This window comes from Tamandua tetradactyla, chromosome X (assembly GCF_023851605.1).
Source record: "Tamandua tetradactyla isolate mTamTet1 chromosome X, mTamTet1.pri, whole genome shotgun sequence".
NCBI classification, from domain to species: domain Eukaryota; kingdom Metazoa; phylum Chordata; class Mammalia; order Pilosa; family Myrmecophagidae; genus Tamandua; species Tamandua tetradactyla.
This window is the reverse complement of record NC_135353.1, coordinates 84,909,480-84,935,926: the sequence shown is the minus strand read 5'-3', so window position 1 is coordinate 84,935,926 and position 26,447 is coordinate 84,909,480. Positions and strand designations below refer to the sequence as shown.

The 26,447-nt window shown below is 37.4% G+C and overlaps 1 protein-coding gene and 1 non-coding gene across 9 annotated transcripts in view; one reads left to right on the top strand and one right to left on the bottom strand.

Annotated features, from left to right (window-relative positions):
• Positions 1-26,447, top strand: part of APOOL (apolipoprotein O like) — a 331,599-nt gene that overhangs the window by 79,351 nt on the left and 225,801 nt on the right. For 7 of the 8 annotated variants that reach the window (XM_077146712.1, XM_077146710.1, XM_077146711.1 and 4 more), the window contains exons 3-6: positions 5,292-5,411; positions 10,198-10,252; positions 12,896-12,994; positions 24,213-24,304. In XM_077146712.1, the coding sequence (XP_077002827.1) occupies positions 5,292-5,411; positions 10,198-10,252; positions 12,896-12,994; positions 24,213-24,304 (366 nt within the window). The remainder of the gene's footprint in view (positions 1-5,291; positions 5,412-10,197; positions 10,253-12,895; positions 12,995-24,212; positions 24,305-26,447) is intronic. The other variant, XM_077146717.1, reaches the window with a different exon arrangement.
• On the bottom strand, positions 9,029-9,135 carry LOC143672219 (U6 spliceosomal RNA). The gene has a single exon (XR_013169688.1). It is a non-coding gene; the product is annotated as a U6 spliceosomal RNA (small nuclear RNA).

Here is a 26,447-nt window from a genome sequence, read left to right as displayed (position 1 = left end):
AGGGGGGGTGGTACAACAGTGGTTCAGTGGCAGAATTCTAGCCTGCCATGCCGGAAACCCGAGTTGAATTTCTGGAGCCTGCCCATGCCAAAAAAAAAAAAAAAGTAATTGTGAATATTCTTGTACATATCTCCAGGTGCACTAGTAGCATGGTTTCACTACATATGCCTTCAAATGGAATCATTGGGTTGTATGATATGTAGCATCTTAAACTTTACTACAGTATGTCAAATTGTTATTCATAGGGTTTGGTATCCATTTATATCCCCACAAGCAGTATATCAATATTAAGGTTGCTCTACATTATTACCAACACTTGGTATTGTTAGGCTTTAATTTTCCGATCCAGCAGAGGTGAAATGCTATCTCATTGTTTAAAGTTGCATTTCTATAATTACTAACAAATTTGAGCATTTTATATATTTGTCATACTAATGGATGTGTGGAGGTATCACATGGATTTAATTTGTGTTTTTCTAGTGACTAATTATGTTGAGAACCTTTTCATGTGTTTATTTACTATCCATATATCTTCTTTGATGAAGTGTCTGTGCAAATGTTTGGCCCATTTTTATTAGGTCATTTGTTTTCTCCTTATTATTGAGTTTTGAGAATTATTTATGTATTCTGGGTTCCAGTCCTTTGTTAGGTATGTGTTTTGCAAATGTTTTCTCCCAATCTATGGCTTGTTTGTTCATTCTGTATTTTTTATTACTACTGTAACAAATTGCCACAAATTTAGTGACTTTAAACCATGCAAATTTATGTTTTTACAGTTCTACAGTTGAGACATATGAGACAATGTCACTAAGTTAAAATCAAGGTGTTGGCAGTGCTGTATTCCTTTCTGGAGGATCTATCTTCTTATCTTTTCCAGTGGATGCCACCCACACTTGTTGGTTTGTGGTCTCCTTGCTCTGTCTTTAAAGCCAGCAAAGCAGGTCAAGTTATTCTTACATAGCACTATTCTGATCATTCTTCCATTGTCTCGTCTCTCTCTGACTATACTCCTCTACTTCCTTCTTCCACTTTTAATGACCTCTGTGATTATGTTGGGCCCAGCCATATAAATTAGGATAATCTTCATATTTTAAGGTCAGCAGATTAGCAATTTTAATTACAGCTGCAACCTTAATACTCCTTTGCCATATAACCTAACATATCCACAGATTCTGAGGCTTAGGGCATGGACATCTTTGGGCCTAAGGACATTATTGCCTACAACACTTCCTCTTAGTAGTGTCTTTTAAAGAACAGATTTTAATTTTGTTTTCTTTTTTATTTCGGTATGGGCAGGCTCCTGGAATCAAACCCATTTCTCTGGCATGGCAGATGAGAATTCTGCCACTGAGCCACTGTTGCACTACCCCAGAAGATTTTAATTTTGATGAAGTACAATTTATTTTTTGTTTATTAGTTGTGCTTTTGGTGTAATGTGTAAGCAATCTTTGTCTTATCCCAAGTTACAAAGATTTATCCCTACGCATTTTGTCATTGTTATTTTTTGTTTATTTTATAAATAATTGGTTATTAGTATATTTGCAGAGTTGTACAATGATCAGTAGTATCTCATTTTAGAAAATTTCATCATGTCAGAAAGATTATCAGTCACCTTCTCCCCAGCCATTGATAACCACTGATCTATATTCTATCTGTATGGATTTGCTCATGCTGGAAATTTCATATAAATGGAATAATAAAATGTGTGGCCTTTTCTGTCTGGATTCTTTCCCCTAGCATAATATTTCAAGGTTCATCCATGTTTTAACATGTATCCCTCCTTCATTCCTTTTCATTACCAAATAATATTCCATTGTATGGTCATACCAATTTTATCTGTTCATCAATTAGTGGATATTTGGTTGTTTCCATATTTTGCCTATTGTAATTATTATTGGTTTGAACATTTGTGTACAAGTATTTGCTTGAATGCCTGTATTCAGTTCTTTTGGATATAGTCCTAGGATAGAATTGCTCCGTTATAACTCTTTTCCCTCTCCCCTCATTTGTGTTGTTATTGTCACACATTTCATCTTTCTGCATTATATGCCTATCAATTTATATTCATAATTAATGCTTTATACAGTTAACTTTTAAATCAAACAGAAGAAAAGAGTTAAAAAGTATACTTAAGCTGTCTTTTATGTTTTATCTGTTTGGTTGCTATTAATAGTGTACTTTATTCATGTGGGTTTGAGTTACTGTCTGGTGGCCTTCCATTTCAGCTTGAAGTAATCCATTTAATAGTTCTTGTGTGGCTTGTCTGATAATGATGAATTCTTTCTGTTTTTGTTTATCTGGGAATGTCTTAGTTTTTTTTTTTTTTGTATGGCGGGGTCACAGTCATTGTTTTTCCATGTGAGTATCCTGTTATTGCAGCCCTATTTGTTGAATTTGTTTGTTTTTTGTTTCTTTGCTTTGCTTGCTTGTTTTTTTTTGGGGGGATGTGTGTGGACTGGGAATCGAACCTGGGTCTCCTGTATGGCAGGCAAGAATTCTACCACTGAACTACCTTTTCACCCCCAAATGTCTTAATTTTACCTTCATTTTTGAAGCATAGTTTTACTGGATCTAGAATTCTTGGTTGACAGTTTTTTCTTTGAACACTTTAAATATGTCTTCTCACTGTCTTCAGGCCCCATGGGTTCTGATGATATATGAGCTATTAATCTTATTCAGGAACTATTGTATATTATGAGTCACTTTTCTCTTGCTGCTTTCATGATTGTTTCTTTGTCTTTGTCTTTTGACAGTTTGACTATGCAGTGTCTCAGTTTGGATCTCTTTGAGTTTATCCTACTTGGAATTCATTGAGCCTCTTGGATATGCAAAGTAATATTTTTCACCAAATTGAGGAAGTCTTTGACCTTTATTTTTTCAACTTCTGCCCCTTTCTGTTTCTTCCATACTTCTGCAAGTTCCATTTTGTGTATGTTAATACCCTTGCTATGTTCCCATATGTCTGTGATGCTATGTTCATATTTCTTGATTAATTTTTCTTTTTGTTCCTCACAATGGATAATCTAATTTGACCAATCTTCAAGTTGGAAATTCTTCTTTTAATGCCAGTTCAAATTTGCTATTTAATCCTTCTAGTGAACGATTGGAATTTTTAAATAATTTCTATCTCTTTATTCATTTCTCTCTTTGATGAGACATAATTTTCATACATTAATTATTTGTCCAGGCGCACAGGAACCTGTCCATTTCAAAGATCAAAGAAAACTCCAGGCACAAGCTGAGACATGAGTTTTATTGGGGAACTTACGTACAGGAGAAGAAATCAAGCAGCTTTGGGGGCAGCCATCTGGAGATCGAAAGTAGTGCCCTGGCTGAATTAGAGGGGAAGGCAGGGTTTTATGGTGAGCATAGACAAAGAAGGCTAGAGCCAAGAGGGTGCATGTGTATGTTGCTAACAAAGTTCTCAATTTGTCTCTCTGGGTACAACCTCCCGCAGAGTTAACACTGGTGAAAGACAGTGAAGACACATAGCTGAGAGCATGTGCAAGAATATACTTTGTAAACAGGAGTAAGTGCAGAGCATGCAGACTGTAAACTAATGGCCTACACAGAAAGAGTCTGCTTCTTTTTTTTTTTTTTTTTTGCATGTATTGACTATCTTTACATGCCTTCCGCCCTAGGCAGACCAGCCAAACTTTGTCTAACTCCTTTAGGTCATGCACACTGTTGTGTGTTTAAGCTTCACAGAGTTCATCTCTTTGCATAATTTATGCAGCTATATCTCCTAGTTCACTAAATCTCTCAGGGATTATATTTAATCTGCCAGATTTATCCACTGTGTTCTTTTTCTTCCCACATTATAAAAGCTACATCTTGGGTGGCCCACAGTGGCTTAGCAGACATAGTTCTTGCCTGCCATGCCGGAGATCTGGGTTCCATTCCTGGTGCCTGCCCATGCAAAAAAATATTTTAAAAAAGCTGTAACTTTATACAATTGTCTTCAAGAATCAAGGACACTGGAATACAGCTCTACAGTTTCAGGCATTTCCCTCCAGCCACTCACCTATACAATAAATCAAAAAGGGATATCTATATAATGCATAAAAATAACCTCCAGGGTAACCTCTAAACTCTGTTTGAAATCTCTCAGCCACTAAAACTTTACCTTGTCTCATTTCTCTCTTCCCCGTTTTGGTCAAAAAGGCTTTCTCAATCCTTTGATGCTGGGTCCCGGCTCATCCCAGGATTCCCATCCCATGTTGCCAGGGAGACCTACAGCCCTGGGAGTCATGTCCCATGTAGGGAGGAAAGGAGTGAGTTCACCTGATAAATTGGCTTAGAGAGAGGGGCCACATCTGAGCCTTTTGATTTGGTTGTCCCCACTGCTTGTGAGAATATCAGAAATTCTTCAAATGGGGAAGTTGAATGTTTCTCTGAGTTCTTTATTTAAAGTTCTTTATAGAAATTTCTCTCTTTGGTAATTTTTGTGTCTCTTGCTCTTAACTCATATTTTTAACCCATTTTAATCTTTTTAAACATATAATTATATGTATTTTATATTATATATTCTGATATAGTCTAATATTTAAATTCTTTGTAGATTTGATTCTACACCTTGTGGTTTCTGCTAGCTCTTGCCTAAATACTTTGTTTCCTTATGTTTTATTTCTTCTTTTTATTATGGTCTTTTATTTCTTGGATCTTAACCTTTTAATTCTTAGAAGTCTGGGTGGCTTCCTCCAAAGAGGAGATATTTATTTCTGCCAAATATCTGGAGGTGGGTCTACCAGCCTGAGAACTCTTTAAATATAATCTTGGTTTTAGGTTTCTCAGATTACCAAGGTCATTTCATGTAACAGATTGTATAAATTCTCATTTGTGTCGCCAATCCTTACGGTCTATTTCACTCCATCCGCTCATGTGCAGTCAATTTTCCTTTCAGTTCCTTGGGTGCAGTGTTTTATTTCTAGTTCACTGTTAGGTTGAGGGTGGAATATTTTGAAATGCCATCTTTATAGAGTCTTTAGTAAAATTGCCCACCCCAAACTCCATGTAAAATATTCATGTGTTTCACAGCAAAGGACATCAAGGTAGGAGCTGGTTTTATTGTTAATTAACCTGGGTTTCTGTTTTCACTTAGTTTCTGACCTATGAACATTCCTTATAAGCAACTTACCAGATCATCCATACATTTAAGATGGTTTTAAAAATATTTTTTCATCATTTTTAGTTGTTTTTAATGGGATGGTTGATTATTCCAATTCTACATACTTTTGGAGAAGGAAGTCCAGCTATTTTATGCTTTTGACATGAATTTTTTTTGCCTCTAGCTCCCCATGTATACTGCACCACCTCTCCAATCTAAATATGTTGAAGAGCAGCCTGGTCATTTACAGATGGGCTTTGCTTCTGTCCGCACTACAATTGGTCATTATATTAACAGGTGCACGGTAAGTCAGTTCTGATAGTGGTTTAATATCAGAGGTTTCTGATTTGTATTATGTACCAATCATTCCAGTTTCCAATCAATGTGTAACAAAATACCCCAACACTTAGTGGATTAAAACAGCAACATTCTATTATATCTCATTACTTTGTTGTCAGGAATTTGATCAGAATTCAGCCAGACCATTCTTGTTTCACCTTAGTGTCAACAGAGGTCGCTACACTGGTTGTAAAGAGCTGATCTGGGGAGTCTAAAGCAGCTTCTTTTGCATCTCTGGCATCTTGTCAGGGATGGTTCAAAACCTTGGCTCAGCCAGGATCATTGACTAGAATACCTACACATGGCCTCGCAAGCCTGGTGGTCTCTGGGTAGTTAGATATCTTACATGGGCAATTCACCATACCCAGAGAGAATGTTTTAATAGGCTTTAGGCAGAAGTTAAAATTTCTTTTTACTTATCCTCAGATATTCACAAAATTCCACAACATTCTGTTTTTCAGTCAAGTAACTATTAATTTGTTAATTCCTAGAATTCAGTATATCAGAACTGAAATGGCTTTTTAAAAGGGAATTTAGTAAGTTGCAAGTTTATAGTTCTAAGCCTATGAAAATGTCCAAACTATGGAATCCAGGAGGAGGTACCCTAATTCAAGAAAGGCTGATAGGTCTGGAACATGTCCGTTAGCTAGGAAGTCATATGGCTGACAGTTGGTGGTCCCTTGCTCCTGGGCTCTCTTACTTTTAGTCTCTGTTCCTGTGGAGGTTCCTCACTTTGCTTCTCTGGGACTGGCCTTCATCTCTTGGCTTCAAGCATTCCACAAAGAATGCCCTAGTTTGCAACAACACATTCATCATTTTTGTTTAAAGCCTATCAGAAGTATCCTTAGAGTTCGTATTTCTACCAAAGCATTATAGGCGTTTTTCTATCAAGCTCCTCACAGCTCTTCCAGAATCTTCCCCTTATCCATTTAAAAACCTGTTTCAACATGCTTGGTAGTTGCAAACCACAGCTGCACCCCACTTCTCTATTACCAAAATCTGCATTAATTTGTTAAACTGTCAGAAAGAAATATACCAATAATGGGATGGCTTTTAAAAAGGAAATTTAAAAAGTTGCTTGTTTATAATTCTAAGCCTATAAAATTTCCAAACTATGGTATCCAGGGAAAGTTACCTTAATTCAAAAAAGGCCAATGGGTCTAGAGTACCTCTATTAGCTCGGAAGTCACATGCCTGGCATCATTGCTCCTGGGCTCCATTGCTTTCAGCCTCTGTTCCTGTGGGAGTTCCTCACTTTGCTTCTCTGGGGCTGGATGCCATCTCTTGGCTTCCCTTGGCACTCTCCATGTTCTGGCTTATTTAACATCTCATGGCAACATCTGCTGGACTCCAAGCATCTCCAAATGTCCACATCTGTGTTCTCTGAAGCAGCTGTTCTCTAAGTGTTTGGGTCTGCTCTCTGTCAGCTCTGAGGTTTCTTCAAAGTGCTTCCCCTTTTAAAGGACTCGAGTAAAATAATCAAGACCCTGCTTGAATGGGCAGGGTCACATCCCCATCTAAACAAAAGATCACTCCCACAATTGGGCATGTCACATTTCTATAGAAATAATCTAATTAAAAATGTCTGCCCTGCAGTATGAAATTAGTATTAAAGCAAACGGCTACCCCTACAAGATTGAATCAGGATTGAAACATGGCTTTTCTGTGGCACATCATGCTTTCTAACTGGCATAGTCGCTAAAACCAACGCAGTCTTAAAGGAAGGAATATTAGGTGCCACCTCTCAATAGGAGTAGCAGCAAAGAATTTGTAGCCATTTTTAATCTATTGATATTGCAACTACATAGGTCAAATTAGTTCAGAAAGCATTTAGATGTTACCTCAAATATTCAAAGCACTGTTTGATCTTTTACATCAGGTGCTAAGATTACTTCCGAATTGTTGTTCATTTGTTGGGTTTAGCTTATAAGAACATTCAGACTACAGTTAGCTATTAGGCAAAGGAGGTTTCACCTCACTTTATTGATCAGCCTTCAGTTAACAATATTTAGCAGCAGTGTAATGAAGTAGGCTGATACAACATGTGAGTTTTGTTATAATCCATCAACATATTTGCGATACCATCAACATCGCCAACACCAGATATCTAAATGATAATGTTGTACCTGTGGTTTCATCATTCTGGTCTAATAACCATACAACTTTTCCCCACATCTAAATTATCCAATTGTGAACCCTTGTGCCATTATACTTTTGAATCCATTCTCTTTTAAAATCAATTTTACTGATCTTATGAAAAATAAAATATCCTTATATGAAATACCAAATCTATGACTTATGATCATCCTAAATGTTATTTTGAACTTCTGATGAGTATATAGTGTTATTTTGAAAATTCGTGATTTTCATATACTTCATATAATAGTACCAGTTATTTTTTGGTTACATGGTACATATTCTTAATAATTTTCTCTCAGTGGGATGTGTCTTAATCACTTAGGGATGAATCATGCTCCTGAGGTTAAATGCAGACTACCAGATACTTCAGAGTTAGATCTCCTGAAACCAAATTTTCAATACTGTTCTCAAATTGGTCTGGAAGTGAGAGATCATTAAATTGATGTTGTAACTACAACCAATTTAAGACTAAAAAAAACATTTTATTCTCCTAATGTGCCAAAAATGAGTAAGTTGAGAAAAGGCACTTTTGACTGCTTTTCATCTTTGATGTAAACAACTTTACTTTTCTAATTTTTCCCTACAACCGTAATCTATTCTTTTAAAATTACTTCTGATTCAAATTACATTCTGCATTAAACCTAGAATCATATAGGGCAAATTCAATTCCTACTCCTATATCTTTGTATTTTGAAATTTAGGTAATAGCAACTCACACCTAAGGAAAATTCCTCAAAAGAAGTGCTAGTTTCTTCTTCAGTGGTTTAATGATTTCCAGTCAGCTGGTCAATGGATGTTTTAACTTTGAAGATGAAATTTTCATAAGGTATATTTACTAAAGAGACATATCTAGGTGGCAGTTAGATGTATCTAGTCTGTCCTGGTTTGTACAGCTTTATTCCAAGATGAACAGGATGAACCTCTGTATCTCTAATCACCATTAAAATATCTGAGACAGAGTTACCAAGTACCCAGATGTCTCAATAGCAACACATTTATTTCTTATATAATGTAATCGTTTTTATGTATTTCCTTTTGAAAGTCTCTTTTGTTATTATTTTAATCCCATATGGTTTCTTAACACCTAGTTCAGAGAAGGAGACCATGTTTGGATTGTATTTTCTGGCTCCTTCAGTAGAATACAATATAACTAAGGGTAAATCACTTATGCCTTCATCTTTCTTGTAATATAATTGAAGTAATACTTATTACTCAGTAAGTATTTATGACACACTTCCATGTATTAAAATAAATTAGTTAAAATCATGTAAAAGGAAAATTTTGGTAGCTTTAATCCATTCAGTGGATTAATACAATCTTGATTTGTAGAGAATTTTTGTCCCTATTTTAGAAAAAACAGAATGGACACTAGTCTGTGTAAGATGATTTCTATCCTGAGATAAATGTCTTGAGTATATATATATTTTTTTTTATTTTCTTTTTTTAAATATGGAATGCTTCATGAATTTATGTGTCATCCTTGCACAGGGGCCATGCTAATCTTCTCTGTATCATTCCAATTTTAGTATATGTGCTGCTGAAACGAGCACTTGATTATATTTTTTCTAATTCTAATACACACTTAAAAAAGGAAGAAGATGAAGCCATTTTCTTTTGGGTGTTTTTTCTTTTCTTTTTCTCCACATATCAGTATGTTGTGCTTGTCACATCTTTATTAATCAAATGTTTCTTCTATGCCAAAATACACCTTCTTTCCCGCTTTATTTAAATTTCATGAATTCTCTAGGTAATTATAAAAGAAATGATAACTCTTTATTTCTGAAATATCTTTTCTGTGAACTGCTCTGATTTTTTATAGGCATTATTTTACCCATTTATATGAGGAAAATAGTAAACAAGCATTATCCCCATTAAATAGAATGGAAAGCGTGAAATGAAGGGAGGTTAAGTAAAAAGCAAGTATTCTAATAGTGGATAAATTGGAAAGCTGAATGTGGAGATCTAGGTACAATTCTGTGTTATTAATCTCTATTCTTGAAATATTGAGAAACTCATTTTTTTTCCTAAAAAGAAAAGAAAAGAAAAACTATTTACCTATGATTTTGTATTATACACTTATAAAGCGTAACTTAAAAAGATGTCTCTAGGGGGATGTAAGGGTAGTTTGGTGTAGAATTCTCACCTGCCACATGGAAGACCTGGGTTCAACTCCCAGCCCATGCACTTCCCTAAAGCAAAAAACAAACAAACAAGCAAACAAACAAACAAAAAACATTCAACAGTTGGTGCTGCAATAACGGGATAGTTACATGGAAAAAGAATGAAATGTGATCCCCACCATACAGCATACAAAAAAATAAAGATGTCTCTATTTTTATCAATCATTTTAAATAATGTGTTTGCTATTAAAATATATAGTATTTTGCTGTCGAGTGTGAGGAAGCATTATGACGTTCACCCTGGAATATTTATGCTAATGTAGGTAAACAGTGTGTTTGACTCTTTAGTTTGTTATATGCTGTTTGGCAGCAGATATAGCTTCCTAATATTCCTAATTTGCTTTTTGATATAATCTGAGTTATAGCCTATTTTATCTAATTATCAACATTTTCAAAAATGCAAATGTCAATTTCCTCCCTTTTTATATTTAGGGCATTTATTTATTTGCAAAAAATGGGATAATGGATGCAGTACAATTTGGAAAAGGTAAGTGAATGAGCTACTCATAATTAGTGATTTTCTGTTGTCTTTTTGTTGTTGTCTTTAATTTGCAAGACGTAAAAGTGAAAAAAATAAACATGGTGTATGATCCCATTATGCTTCCACCAACTCAGAAGGTACTTTTGTATAGCCCTTTGTTAAAGGTAATAAGAAAGCAGTGTTATCTACCATTTATTTAGCAATTAGTATGTGCTAAGACACTATGCTAAGCATTCTATATTATTTAATGTAATTTTTGTTGCACTTCTGTGAGAGTCTGTATATCATTTTACAGAGGAAACGAGTTTAAGTAGGTTACCAAGGTCACATAATAAGTGGATTCAAACTATAGTCTTTTAACTACCAAGCATATTATGTACTTATAAAGCATAACTTAAAAAGTCTTTTGTATTGTTATCAATTATTTTAAATAATGTATTTGTTTTTCAAATATATAGTATTTTGCTATCAGTTGTGAGGAAGCACTATGACATTCACCTTGTTCTCTAATTAGTAAATGCCAGAATGCGATAAACCAGAAACAGAACGACTTTTATAAAGGGGAATTTAATAAACTACAAGTTTACAGTTCTAAGGAAGTGAAAGTGTTCAAATTAAGGCACCAACAAGAGGTTACCTTCACTCAAGAAAGGCCAATGGGTCATGAACTCATCTGTCAGCTGGGTGGTCATGTGGCTGGCATCTGCTGGTCCCTTGTTCCTGGGCTCTGTTGCTTTCAGCCTCTGTTCCTATGGAGGTTCTTCACTTTCTTTCTCCAAGGCTGGCTTTCAACACTTGTCTTCCCTTTGCTCTTTCTAGGTTCTGGTTTGTTTAATATCTCATGGCAAATTCTGCTGGGCATCTCCAAACATCGGTGTCTGTCCTCCACGTGTCCGCATCTGTGTCAGCTCTGCTATAAAGTTTCTATCAGCTCTGAGGCTTCTGTCATTTCTGTCAGCTCTATCATTTCTAACTCTCTCCAAAATGTTTCCTCTTTTCAAGGATTCCAGTAAACGAATTAAGACCCACCTAGAATGGGTGGAGTTACATCTCCCTCTAATCAAAGGTCACACCCACGATTGGGTGAGTCACATCTCCATGGAGATAATCTAATCAAAATCATCTATATGATACATAGATAATTCTATATACAATGTTGAATCAGAATTAAAAGCAACAGTTGCTCCCACAAGATTGGATTAGGATTAAAACATTACTTTTCTACAGTACATAATACTTTCAAGCCAGCACACCCTGGAATATTTATGTTAATATTGTAAAAGAGTGTGTTTGACTCCTTAGATTGTTATATGATATTTGGCATCAGATATACCTTCCTAATATTCCTAATAGCTGGCTAAAAGCCAGCTATTAAAGTAAATGTGTTTGGGGGACAGAACCATCAGCTAAAATTTTAAATGTCTTCATGAAGTTGATGATCTATACTTGAATTATCATTATTTAATATATTATGTAGGAATCAATTCAAAGTTATAGCACTCATAAATCTTGAGGACATTGATCAAATATAATTGCCATTAAATAATTAACTATGATGCAAGATTGTATTTTTTATTGCATAGAACCAGAAACAGTTTAAATATGTAAAAAGCCAAGAAATCTGCACTTCTGCCCATTCTTTTCTCTTTTTATGTAGTTTCCCCTCTCATTCTGATCATAGGTTGTATCAAAAAACAGTGGCTACTCTGAGGTAGATTGGAGAGCACTGGCAGTTGGAGTCTAGTGGCTGAGTATATCCTAGACTATCATTAAAAGTTACTGCATTCCAAAAAAAGAAAGAAAAAAAGCTGTCATATTAGTCAGGGTTTTCTAGGGAAACAGAACCAACAGAAAATATCTGTAAATATGCGATTTTATAAAGGTATCTCACACAACTGTGGGGATGTACAAATCCAAATTCTGCAGGGCAGGCTGCAAGCTGACAGCTCCATTGAAGGTCTTAATGAATCCCCCAGGAGAGCGTGACTGGCTGAAGCAGAGAGAGCGATTCTCTCTTCTGACTTCTCCTTTAAAGCCTTTGACTGATTAGATTAAATGCTACTAATTGTGGGAGACACTCCCCTTGGCCGTCTGCAGATGTAATCAGTCATGGATGCCATCAACATGCTGATAATTCAATAAACCAGCTTACTGGTTTATTAACCAGCCATGAAATGTCCTTGCAGAAACTGGGTACCAGTCACCTGGCCAAGTTGACACATGAACCTAACCATAAAAGCTGCCTAATAAAATTTCTATTTCAATTCTTACTGAATTCTACCAGTATTTGAACAGATATGGACAGAAGCATGTGCATTATAGGAATATAATACATACACTCAGGAATTCACTTTAAAGTGTTCCAAATTAAGATGTGCATTCCAGCATCACATTTTCATTAAAGAGTAATAATCACCTATATCATTAAGAAAAAAATCAACAACTAGAAGATTCATTTTATAACAAGTATCCATTAAGACTAGCTTTTTAAGTTCTGCTCATATCATTATTTTGTGTAGCTCTTTTGGAGAGTATTTAAACCAACTGCTATTATTTTAGCAATTCTCTTTAACTATTTTGCATTTTACCTATATAGAACGTCCAGTTGTAATAAGTCATTTATCTTATTTTTTTAACTGATTTCTTCAGATGCGTATGTTTATCTGAAGAATCCGCCTCAAGATTTTCTTCCAAAAATTGGAGTGATTACAGTTTCAGGATTAACAGGCTTGGTTTCAGCAAGAAAAGGTAGGGTTTTTAAAAATATTTTCTGTTCTTCAATGCCATTATATTAATTTCTGAATTTTTCTGTCATGAGAAAACCTCATATCCCCTTAGATATTATCAGGATGGTCTACCATAATTGTTTTTAGACTCTGGTACAGCATATTTACTTTCTAAAAGACTTTGTGTTTTCAAAAATATATCTGTTCCAAAAGACATTTGTATCATTGTTCATTAGAGAAATGCAAATTAAAACCACTGTGAAATATTACTACCTACATTTTAGAATGTCTACAATTAAAGAGACTGACTGTACCAAGTATAGTTGAGCACACGGAGCAACTGAGACTTTCATACATTGCTTATGGAATTGCAAAAAGGTACATCCATTCTGGAAAACAGTTTGACAGTTACCATACAACCCAGCAATCCCACTCCTGGGTGAAATGAGAATTTATGTTCCTGCAAAAACTTGAACACAAACGTTTGTAGTAACTCTGTTCACAATCACCAAAAGCTGGAAACAACCCAAATTTGCTTCAAATGCACTTCAAGGGGTAAGTAGATAAACTAAACTGTGGTACATCCATGTAGTGAAATACTACACAGCAACAAAAAGGAACAAATTGTTGACACATGCAACAATTTAAATGAATATAAATGAAAGAAACGAGTCTAAAAATGATCTATTATTTGATTCCACCTATGTGACAGTGTCAAAAAACCAGAACTATAGTAAGAGAGATGTGGTTCTCAGATATTTGAAGTGGGGAGGATGAGCTGTATACCAAAAGAAAGTCAAATTGCCTGTATGGTAATTTAAAAATAAAATTAAGAAAATATGATATATATATGTATTTCTATTAAAATCATGATTTGTTGTTTTGTTTCACATATTTTAGGAAACTTTATTTTTTAAATATCTGAGTCTCCAGCTACCAAAAACAAAAAGATTTTGAGTTTTACTCTCTGTAAAAATGTATACTGTCCACCAAAACTGCTTTTCTTCTTATTTGTAACCACTCATTCCAGGGGCTATGTTAAGGATTTGAGACAGATGCTGACAGCTCAGGTAAAATTTGATTCCCCCTTGGTCTCATTCTGGCCAAGGCTGCTGGGACTGACATCAGCCAGCTTAGAAAGGAGTTTCTGAAAATTGACAACAAGTTCACTACACTCATACACCATGAGGCTTGATATATTTGGTTCCTTTACCTCTTTGCACACTGATCTCTACTAACTGCCTTTCCTTTGCATTATACTACTTGTGTAAGGGGTTCTCAAGATCACCTCCCAGGTTTAATGACTAGCTATAACTCAGTATATAGTTGTACTCATGGCTAAGACTTATTACTGTGAAGGATACAAAGCAAAATCAGCAAAGGGGAAAGGTGCATGGAGCAAAGTCCAGAGAAAACTAATGATAAGCTTCCAGGAGTCCTCTCCCAGTGGAGTCACATATGCCATGCTTAATTCTTCCAGCATAGAGGCTCATTAGAGATTGAGTGACCAGGGATTTCAATGGGGGCTGGTCATATAGGCATTTTCTGCCTAACATATACCAAAATTCTAGACTCCCAGAAGGAAAAAAATTGTCATTATAAACCACACTGTTTGTACAAACAGTTTAGGCACCAAGAGCCACTCTTATCATTTACAGAATTTTTTATAACAGTATAGGAAAGCTAAGCAGTCAAGTTCCCAGATGCCAGCCAAGGGCCAGCCTTGCAAACAGGCCTTTCTAAAGATAGCAGTCTCAGGCATGTCATGTTAACTCTTTTCTCCACAACATTAAATTTTTCTCTTTCATAATCACATGCTGAATTGATTTATATTTGACCTTCTTGGAACTCTAGCCATGCAAATCCCTTTCAGTAGGCATATTGCCTCCACTCATTACCCAACCTCTTACTAAGCTTTTGTAGTGCTCTGCTCAGTGGCTATTTTAGTGATTTTCCATCCATTCTCTCTCCACACCCCAGTTGTTCCCAAACTAAATTACACATGGTTAGAAGTTACAGCTCTGAAACAGTCTGGAAGCTGATATCAGATACCTTGTAGTTGGTTTACCCAGTATCTTAGTTTGCCAGGGTTGCTATGACAAATACACAAAACTGGTTGGCTTAAAAAATAAGAACTTTTTGTCTCACAGCTTCAGAGTCTAGAAGTCTAAAATCAAGGTGTCAGCAGGATCAGGGTTTCCCAAAGCTTGTAATGTTCTGGTGATAGCCCTCTGGCAATCAATCTCTGCCTTCCTCACATGACAATTTGTCTTCTGTACCCTCCTCTGACTTCTTCTTACTGACTGCATTCAAATTTCCTTCCATTTATAAGGACTTCAGTCATATTGGATTAAGGCCTACCCTGATTCAATTTTGCTTTACCATCTTTAAAGATCTTATTTACAAATAAGTTCACACCCACAGGACCTAGGATTAGGACTTGAACATGTCTTTGTGAAAGACATGATTCAATCTGTCACACTCAGCTTTAGTCCTTGCAGCAGCTTCAAATTAAGTATAGCTTAATCAGGTATGAAATCTGTGTGCAATTATAAGAACATTCCAGCATTCTAACTGTAGTCTATGTATCTTATCCCATGCACCTAACACTGTCCTTATAGATAATCTTAATACCTCCTGTTATCCTATTCTGTATTCTAACAATGTGAGTAACTTCTAATTGAATATATGGTATATGTTCTTCATTAAAAAATCATTGAAAACCAAGATCACCATATGTTACAGAATTAAATTTTGAAGGCAATTGGCCAAAACATATTACTCAAGCTCTCAGTGACAATCTCATAATCTTCTTTTAAGAGATTCCTTCAGTTGTCCATTATGTATCAGAATGTCAGACATGGAATAATCTAACCCAATGTTTTTCAAACTGCAAATCTCAGCAATTAGTAAGTGGTATAATAAATAGAGTGAATCTCAGGAGGCATTTATTAAAAGAAAAAATAGAGGAGAATAACAACATATCACTTTGTATTTAGTATGGGTAAGTAGTGTGCAACTTTTGTTTCAGTGAAATACGCATATATATGTTGTATTAGTTAGGGTTCTCTAGAGAAACAGAACCAACAGGGAACACTTGCAAATATAAAATTTATGAAAGTGTCTCACGTGACCGTAGGAACGCAGAGTCCAAAATCCACAGGGCAGGCTGCGAAGCCGATGACTCCAATGGATGGCCTGGATGAACTCCACAGGAGAGGCTCACCAGCCAAAGCAGGAATGCAACCTGTCTCCTCTGAGTCCTCCTTAAAAGGCTTCCCATGATTGGATTTAGCATCACTAATTGCAGAAGACACTCCCCTTTGGCTGATTACAAATGGAATCAGCTGTGGATGTAGCTGACGTGATCATGACCTAATCCTATGAAATGTCCTCATTGCAACAGACAGGCCAGCGCTTGCCCAATCAGATGAACAGGTACCACAGCTTCGCCAAGTTGACACCTGTCCCTAACCGTGACAGTCCACCCCTTGTCAACTTGGCACATATATATATATATATATATATATATATATATATATATACACATCACCTTAGACCATACTTAATTTCCAAATGAAAACAAATAAGCACACATTTTTTCTTTTACCTGACAATACTCAACTGTCCTGCATATAACTGGAAACACATTAAATCTCTCCAGAATAGCGTGCAAATCCTTGGGCAACATTCATTCTTAAACTTGATATCTTACAACTTAAATAGTATAACACAAACAAAACAGCATTACAGTCCTCGTTTCTGTAACTGATCACGTGGTCGAAGTTCATATTTATCACTACCTTCTTCCACTACCCATTCCATGTTCCCTTTCCCCTCAGCAAGCACTTCAGTTGGCCGTGGTTCTTTGCCTGGTGGGGTGACCCAAACCTTCATTCCTGAAGTCTCAGAGCCACTAGTGGTCCTGCCTGGATTGTGTTGTTGCAGTTTTCCATTGATTTTAATCACAGGGCATGGTAGTACTAATAGATGCCCCAGGGGATCTCCTATATTCCAAGAAAACTCTTCTTTACCTCCATTATGTAGTTGCAGTCCTACTTCCTTCTGATAGTCAGGGTCAATTACCCCAGACAATAATGTAATCCCCTTCTTGGTGTGTTGATCCAGAGGCATAAGTAGCCCAAAGTGGCCAGGTGGCAATCTTAACTTCCAGTTCAGTGGTATCACTGTTGTTTCTCCTGGAGAAAGCACACCCCATTTTGGAACTAAAACCTGTAGACCAGCAGAACTCAGGGTAGCAGGGACAGGAAGCAAAAATTTTCCTAGTGGATCACTAGGAGTAATAGTGAGTGGCACCACACCCATTTCCACCCCTTGGTTCCTGGACCCATGGATCCTGGCTATGGGAGAAACAGCACCATACAGTGGACGCTGATTCAGAGCATACACAGCTTCCTGGAGAACATTACCCCAGCCTTTCAAGTTTTTGCCACCTAGTTGGCACCGTAATTGAGTTTTCAAAAGGCCATTCCACCGTTCTATCAATCCAGCTGCTTCTGGATGATGGGGAACATGGTAAGACCAGAGAATTCCATGAGCATGTGCCCATTCCCGCACTTCATTTGCTGTGAAGTGTGTTCCTTGATCCGAAGCAATGCTATGTGGAATACCATGACGATGGATAAGGCATTCTGTAAGCCCACGGATAGTAGTTTTGGCAGAAGCATTGCGTGCAGGGAAAGCAAACCCATATCCAGAGTATGTGTCTATTCCAGTTAGAACAAATTGCTGCCCCTTCCATGAAGGGAGTGGTCCAATGTAATCAACCTGCCACCATGTAGCTGGCGGGTCACCTCGGGGAATGGTGCCATATCGGGGGCTGAGTGTGGGTCTCTGCTGCTGGCAGATTGGGCACTCAGCAGTGGCTGTAGCCAGGTCAGCCTTGGTGAGTGGAAGTCCATGTTGCTGAGCACATGCATAACCTCCATCCCTACCACCATGACCACTTTGTTCATGAGCCCATTGGGCAATAACAGGAGTTGCTGGGGAAAGAGGCTGACTGGTATCCATAGAACGGGTCATCTTATCCACTTGATTATTAAAATCTTCCTCTGCTGAAGTCACCCTCTGGTGTGCATTCACATGGGACACAAATATCTTCATGTTTTTAGCCCACTCAGAAAGGTCTATCCACATACTTCTTCCCCAGACCTCTTTGTCACCAATTTTCCAATTATGGTCTTTCCAAGTCCCTGACCATCCAGCCAAACCATTAGCAACAGCCCATGAGTCAGTATACAAATGCACCTCTGGCCAGTTTTCCTTCCAAGCAAAATGAACAACCAGGTGCACTGCTCGAAGTTCTGCCCACTGGGAGGATTTCCCCTCACCACTGTCCTTCAAGGACACCCCAGAAAGGGGTTGTAATGCTGCAGCCGTCCACTTTCGGGTGGTACCTGCATATCGTGCTGAGCCATCTGTAAACCAGGCCCGAGTTTTCTCTTCCTCAGTCAATTCACTGTAAGGAACTCCCCAAGAGGCCATAGCTCTGGTCTGGGAAAGAGAAGGTAATGTGGCAGCAGGAGTGGAAACCATGGGCATTTGTGCCACTTCTTCATGTAACTTACTTGTGCCTTCAGGACCTGCTCTGGCTCTATCTCGTATATACCATTTCCACTTTACAATAGAGTGCTGCTGTGCACGCCCAACTTTATGGCTTGGTGGGTCAGATAACACCCAACTCATGATAGGCAACTCAGGTCTCATGGTAACTTGGTGGCCCATGGTTAAGCGTTCAGTCTCTACTAAGGCCCAGTAGCAGGCCAAAAGCTGTTTCTCAAAAGGAGAGTAGTTATCTGCAGCAGATGGTAAGGCCTTGCTCCAAAATCCTAAGGGTCTGCGTTGTGATTCTCCTATAGGGGCCTGCCAAAGGCTCCAGACAGCATCTCTATTTGCCACTGACACTTCCAGCACCATTGGATCTGCTGGATCATATGGCCCAAGTGGCAGAGCAGCTTGCACAGCAGCCTGGACCTGTCGCAGAGCCTCCTCTTGTTCAGGTCCCCACTCAAAATTAGCAGCTTTTCTGGTCACTCGATAAATGGGCCGGAGTAGCACACCCAAATGAGGAATATGTTGTCGCCAAAATCCAAAAAGACCCACTAGGCGTTGTGCCTCTTTTTTGGTTGTGGGAGGGGCCAGATGCAGCAATTTATCCTTCACCTTAGAAGGGATATCTCGACATGCCCCACACCACTGGACACCTAGAAATTTTACTGAGGTGGAAGGCCCCTGTATTTTTGTTGGATTTATCTCCCATCCTCTGACACACAAATGCCTTACCAGTAAATCTAGAGTAGTTGCTACTTCTTGCTCACTAGGTCCAATCAACATGATATCATCAATATAATGGACCAGTGTGATGTCTTGTGGGAGGGAGAAACGATCAAGGTCTCTGCGAACAAGATTATGACATAGGGCTGGAGAGTTGATATACCCCTGAGGTAGGACAGTGAAAGTATATTGCTGACCTTGCCATCTGAAAGCAAACTGTTTCTGGTGGTCCTTACTAATAGCTATTGAGAAAAAAGCATTTGCCAGATCAATAGCTGCATACCAGGTACCAGGGGATGTATTGATTTCCTCAAGCAATGATAGAACATCTGGAACAGCAGCTGCAATTGGAGTTACCACCTGGTTGAGTTTACGATAATCCACTGTCATTCTCCAAGACCCATCTGTTTTCTGCACAGGCCAAATAGGAGAGTTGAATGGGGATGTGGTGGGAATCACCACCCCTGCATCTTTCAAGTCCTTAAGAGTGGCAGTAATCTCTGCAATCCCTCCAGGAATACGGTATTGCTTTTGATTTACTATTTTGCTTGGTAGGGGCAGTTCTAGTGGCTTCCACTTGGCCTTTCCCACCATAATAGCCCTCACTGCACGAGTTAGAGAACCAACGTGGGGATTCTGCCAGTTGCTCAGTATGTCTATGCCAATTATACATTCCAGAACTGGGGAAATAACTACAGGATGGGTCCGGGGGCCCACTGGACCCACTGTGAGACGGACCTGAGCTAAAACTCCATTGATCACCTGGCCTCCATAAGCCCCCACTCTGACTGGTGGTCCAGAGTGACGTTTTGGGTCCCCTGGAATTAATGTCACTTCTGAACCAGTGTCTAATAATCCCCGAAATATCTGATCATTTCCTTTTCCCCAATGCACAGTTACCCTGGTAAAAGGCCGTCGGTCTCCTTGGGGAAGACTTAGAGGAAGGTCAACAGTATAAATTTGTGGCAGTGTAACAGGTTTCTTCCCCATAGGGACCTGGCCTCCCCTTCATTCAAGGGGCTCAGGGTCTGTAAACTGTTTCAAGTCTGGAAATTGGTTAAGGGGCCGTGACTCTGTGTTTTTGTAATTCAGGTTAGACTTCTGTTCCCTTGACCTAGAACTCTTTTGTTTATACAGCTCCAACAAGAATTTAGTAGGCTGCCCTTCTATTGTATTTCTAGGTACCCCATGATTTACTAGCCAATGCCACAAATCTCTGCGTGTCATATAATTTTGATGCCTCCTTTGAGTTTGTTGTCTATTATAATACCCACGTCTACCCTGTCTTTGGTGATTAAGTGCTGCCACCTGGCTTCTGCCAACTCGGGATCCTGTCATCCCCATTGTGTTTAAGGATTCCAGCTCAGTGACAGCAGTTCCTACAGTAATATCTGACCTACAGAGAAGTGCAACCACAGAGCTCTTGAGGGATGATGGTGCTAGTCTCACAAACTTATTTCTCACTGTTCTGGTAAAAGGTGCATCCTCTGGACATTCCTGGGGTGTAAGAGCAGGCTTTGCATGATAAATCCACTCTAACATCCCAATCTCTCTAAGCCTCTGGATCCCCTCATCTACATTATACCAGGGCAGTTCTGGCATTTCAACCTCAGGTAATGTTGGCCACCTTTTGATCCATGTTTCAACCAACCACCCAAACAAGCTGTTAACACCTTTTCTAACTGCTCTAGCTATAACATTGAATGCAGAATCTCTGCTTAGTGGGCCCATATCAATAAATTCAGCCTGATCCAGCCTTATATTCCTCCCACCATTATCCCACACTCTTAAAATCCATTGCCACACATATTCCCCTGGTTTCTGTCTATATAAATTGGAAAACTCACACAGTTCTTTTGGAGTATAACGTACCTCCTCATGTGTGATACTTTGTACCTCACCTTTAGGGGCCTGTTGGGACTTTAGTCTAGTTATAGGTCTAGAAGAAATGAGGGGTGGTGGGGGTGGGTCATGAAAAGAATTAGAAATATCTTCCAAGCCATTTGCTTCAGGGCTTTCATTTGCAGTTTCATCTGGTGAAACAGGATTAATAACTTTAGGGCTAATCCCTTCAGGAGGAGGTTGGGTGGCCAATTCCTCAAGGCAGGCTGGAGGTGGAGCGGCTATGTCCTCAGGGCAGACTATTACAGGGTTATCTAAAGAAGGCTCAGCATGGTCTAGGGTTTCAACCTCACCCCCAACATCATTATCAATCCATATGTCACCATCCCATTTTTCAGGGTCCCACTCCTTTCCAATCAATGCCCTCACTTTAACGGCAAACACCATGCAAGACTGAGATTTCAGTTTACGTTGTAAGGTTGCTACTCTAACAATAAGATTCTGAGTCTGATTTTCAGAGATCTCAAGTCTACGGCTACAGGAAATAAAATTTTCCTTCAGGATACTCATAGAAACCTCTACATCTTTCAGACGGCACTTAAGCTTCTTGTTTGAAGCCTTAAGCCCATCCCTTTCACCCTTTAATGTAGACAGTGTATCTAACAATAACCAACCAACATCTCTATAACTCTTATTCCTACAAAACTCTGTAAAGGTGTCAAAAACATTATCCCCCAGAGTCTGGCTTCGTACAAGCGAAGCATTAGGAGAATCGAATGATGATATTTTGACTATCTCCTTTGCCAACTCAGTCCATGGATTGGGAGTGTCATTCTGATTACGGGAATCAGAGTCCTTAGTGTCTCTGAGCCCAGTCAGAGTAGAAAACCATTCATAAAAACCCATTTTTAAGATTCTGTTCCTTAAGAACCACTCCTGGTACCAAGATGTATTAGTTAGGGTTCTCTAGAGAAACAGAACCAACAGGGAACACTTGCAAATATAAAATTCATGACAGTGTCTCACATGACCGTAGGAATGCAGAGTCCAAAATCCACAGGGCAGGCTGTGAATCCCATGACTCCAATGCATGGCCTGGATGAACTCTACAGGAGAGGCTCACCAGCCAAAGCAGGAATGAAACCTGTCTCCTCTGAGTCCTCCTTAAAAGGCTTCCCATGATTGGATTTAGCATCACTAATTGCAGAAGACACTCCCCTTTGGCTAATTACAAATGGAATCAGCTGTGGATGTAGCTGACGTGATCATGACCTAATCCTATGAAATGTCCTCATTGCAACAGACAGGCCAGCGCTTGCCCAATCAGATGAACAGGTACCACAACTTCGCCAAGTTGACACCTGTCCCTAACCGTGACATATGTGTATGCCTATATGTCATAATTTAAAATTTGTTATTTAATATTAGTCATGGTCAAAAAAGTTTGAAAGCTATTGGTTGAGTTTAACCTTTTAAGCTACAGATGTAGGTCCAGAGAAATGAAATCACTCAATGAATAGTACATAGCTAGCTAGTGGCTGTCTCTGGAGTCCTTTCCTAATTATGGGACTAAGGTTATTGCACACAAATGTAATTTATTTTCTTCCAGACTGGCCTCTCATCAAGCAAAGAGACGATGATTGTGAATTTTTTAGTCTTTAAAATGACACATCAAGGAAAAACTGCCATATTCCAAGCTTAGGAGCAGCAAAATTAGAATTTTGCTGAGTCGAGGGAATCTACAGTAAGAGATGTTAAGGACAGTAAATTCAAAAACCAAACTATACTCTTAATAAGTCATGGAATAATAGTAATCAGGGCTATAGCAAAGGAACAACATAGGTCATGTTTTTATATACCTAGACCCTCTTTCCTAGTTCCACAAAAATGGTCTAAATCTAAAGGAAAGCTAAACTAGAGTTGAAGAAACCCATTTACCCACATCCCTCAAGCCCAGTGTACTGTAGACATGACTGTAGGCAGTTTCCTTATAATGGGTAAACCAGACAGAAAAATACCTCCTGTTTTTACCTTTCCTAAACTGCAAAGTTGCCTGAAAACCTTGCCAGGTATTAGTCACCTTAGTTTTTATTGATGTAGCAGATAGGTTCTTTCCTTTTAAATTAGGGATTGTAAAAGTTGTTCCAGAGAATTAAAGTACTAACCCAACTTAACTTTTTTTTTCCAATTGCCCAAGATCATAGTTACAAAACTCAATTACCCAGATAAACATTTATTTCCATAATTAAAATATACATGGTTTTGAACCTGTAGTCTGTTGGGACTAAGCTATAGCTTAGAGCAGATGGTTTCAAACTATTCTACAGAACCTAGGGTTCCATAGAGGTATTTAGTGGTGGTATGGGGATAAGGGAAAAGCTATGCAAGTAATGCTCAATCCTGAACTTCCCACCTACAGTTTAACCAGAGCTGCTTTGAGATTATAGGTTTTCTGTATTGAAATTTCTAGTGAGACTATATTTTTTAAAAAGGATTTTGAAGTCAAAAAACAGAATGACTCTTAGATGCTTAGTTAAGACACTTTTGGAAATGCATTGCCTAAGTTAGTAATTATCAAATTATTACTTTTCTACTCTAAATCATTGACATGAAGGATTATATATCTTTTAACGTCCTTAGCTGATTAGTTAGTTTACTATTTCACCTTCCTAAGTACTTAATAAAAAAATATATATATAAAAGAGAATCCATTTCGTTTTAACATGATGTCACAATCCTGGTAGTTGATTAATTCTCTATATTATGCTTTATTAGATACTTGAAAAAATGTGGTTGTAACTTCAGGTTTCTTAGAATATGGAGAAATATCTAGGATTAGAAATGAATAAAATCAGCAAAGATTTTTGAAAAATTAATAATATTATATTGAGAACACTTTTCTTTAGTTAGACATGAAAACTAAGGGGTATTAATTGAATTGAAATCCTCAAGAACATTTTAGCTACTGTCTTGTTCAGTATTATTACCTAAATAGCAATTTAATGTAGGGGATGACTTGAAGGGGACAAAAAGAACATTAAAGTTATAAAATTATCAAGTCTGTGGTTGCATCTGTTTGAAATTTAATACTCTGAATTTTATAGGTTCTAGGTTTAAGAAAATTGCTTATCCTCTGGGACTGGCCACTTTAGGAGCAACTGTTTGCTACCCAGTTCAGTCAGTAAAAATTGCAAAGGTAAGTTCCTTTGGGGGAATAGCAACATTTAAATATTTGTTTAAACTCTCAAATTCGACAATATTTCTATGTTGCATGGCACCTGCAACATGTGATTTTCAGAGAGATATAGTTCGTACCAACTCTTACATTGGCACAATCACATTAGCATCTCAGCATGGTAAATGCCATTCTTTATTACATGACTGTTACACATAAATAGACATGTTGAATTTGTTTAAATATGATTGAAAAATATAATATAAGTGGTGGTTTGGGGGATTAAGTTCAGAGACATTGAATTAAAATTAATGGGGATAAATATTGCTTCATTGTTGACCATATAAAATTAAAATTTTAAATAACAGAAAATTACACCTTGGTACCTTTTCTGTTCAGCAGATTAACACAGTGCAAGGAACAACCAATTGATAGAAAACAGAGAGTTCTGAAGCTAAAAAATACCCACATTTATACAAACTCAATTTTGAAACCACCTAGAACTAAGAAACTTCTTCCATAAATGCTCATTAAAGTTGTTCTGTAGTTTTCTTGTGAGATTACCTCCATATCAAAAGATTCTTGAGCTTACCTACAAATCAGAAGATTTTCCTATGATTTAATTAGTTTGTGTCAGTATTTTATTTTATTTTTTTTGACACATGTTCAGATCAAGAAGGAAAGTTTTGGGATATGCAATCTTTGCTTCCTTTCCTTCTTTCTTTAATTACAAATATTTAACATTTCCCCCTCACATTTCATGGCTATGTAGATTCCATATATTTTTTTCTCATGGTGTGTATCATCATTTTACTTTCACGATAATGTCTCTTGAGGCCCAAAAGATTTTAGTTTTCACAGGGTCCCATTTATCTGTTTTTTTCTTTGGTTGCTTGTGCTTTGGGTGTAGTATAAGAAACTATGGCCTAACACCAGGTCCTGAAGATATTTCCCTACATGTCCTTCAGCCATCAGTTCTTCTAGGAGTTTGATATTTCTGGCTCTCATAGTTAGATCATCATTCGTTTTGAGTTGATTTTTGAATAAGGTATCAGGTATGGGACCTTCATCATTGAGACCGGTATTAGCAGTGGATTTTTCATTTATGTCCCTTATCATGCTGAAGAATTTTCCTTCAATTTCTAGTTGTGTGAGTGTTTTGATCAAAAAGGTGTGCTAGATTTTGCCAAATACTTTTTGTGAATTGAGATGATCATTTGTATTTTTTCTTTTGTTCTGTTAATGAGGTGGTATTACATTAATTGATTTCTTATTTGGAATCACCCTCTCATACCTGAGATAAATCCCACTTTTTCATGGTATATAATTCTGTTACTCTGCCATTCAATTTGGTTTACTAATATTTTGTTGAAGATTTTTGTCTTTCTGTTAATGAGAGTTATTGATCTATAATTTTTTTTTCTTGTGTTATCTTTTTCTAGCTCTGGTATTAGGATGACGTTGGCCTCATAGAATGAGTTAGGAAATGTTCCCTCCTCTTCAGTTTCTTGAAAGAATTTTAGCAGGATTCATATTAATTCTTCTTGGAATGTTCCGTAAAATTCGCCTTTGAGGCCATCCAGTCCTAAACTTTTCTATGTTGGAAAGTTTCTGATTACTGATCTCTTTACTACTTATTTTTCTGTTGACATGTTTTTTTTTTAGAGACAGTGTAGGTAGTTTTTTAGTTTTTGTGTTTCTAGGAATTTGACCATTTGATATAGGTTTTCTAACTTTGTTGTTTCTAAAATAAAAAAGGATCTTCATATAATATTTAATAACAGTAGTTACAGTAGACATCCTTTTCTTGTTCCTGTTCTTAGAGGAAAAACTTTCAATAAAGAAATCCTTTTTATTTTAGCAGCATTGGAAGCAATGTCCCCCTTTTCCTTTCTGAGTTTAGTTATTTGTGTCTCCTCTCTTTCTTTGTCAGTCTAGCTAAAGGTTTGTCAATTTTATTGACCTTTGCAAAAAAAAAATACTTTGGGTTTTGTTGATTCTCTCTATTTTTTTTTTTTTTGGTTTGTTTTCTATTTCATTTATCTCCTCTTTTCTCTTTCTTTCTTTTTACTCGCTTTCCATTGAGTTTCCTCTTCTTTTTCTAGTTCTTCCAATTTTGAGGTTAGAACTCTGATTTGAAATCTTTTAAATTTCAAAATTTCAA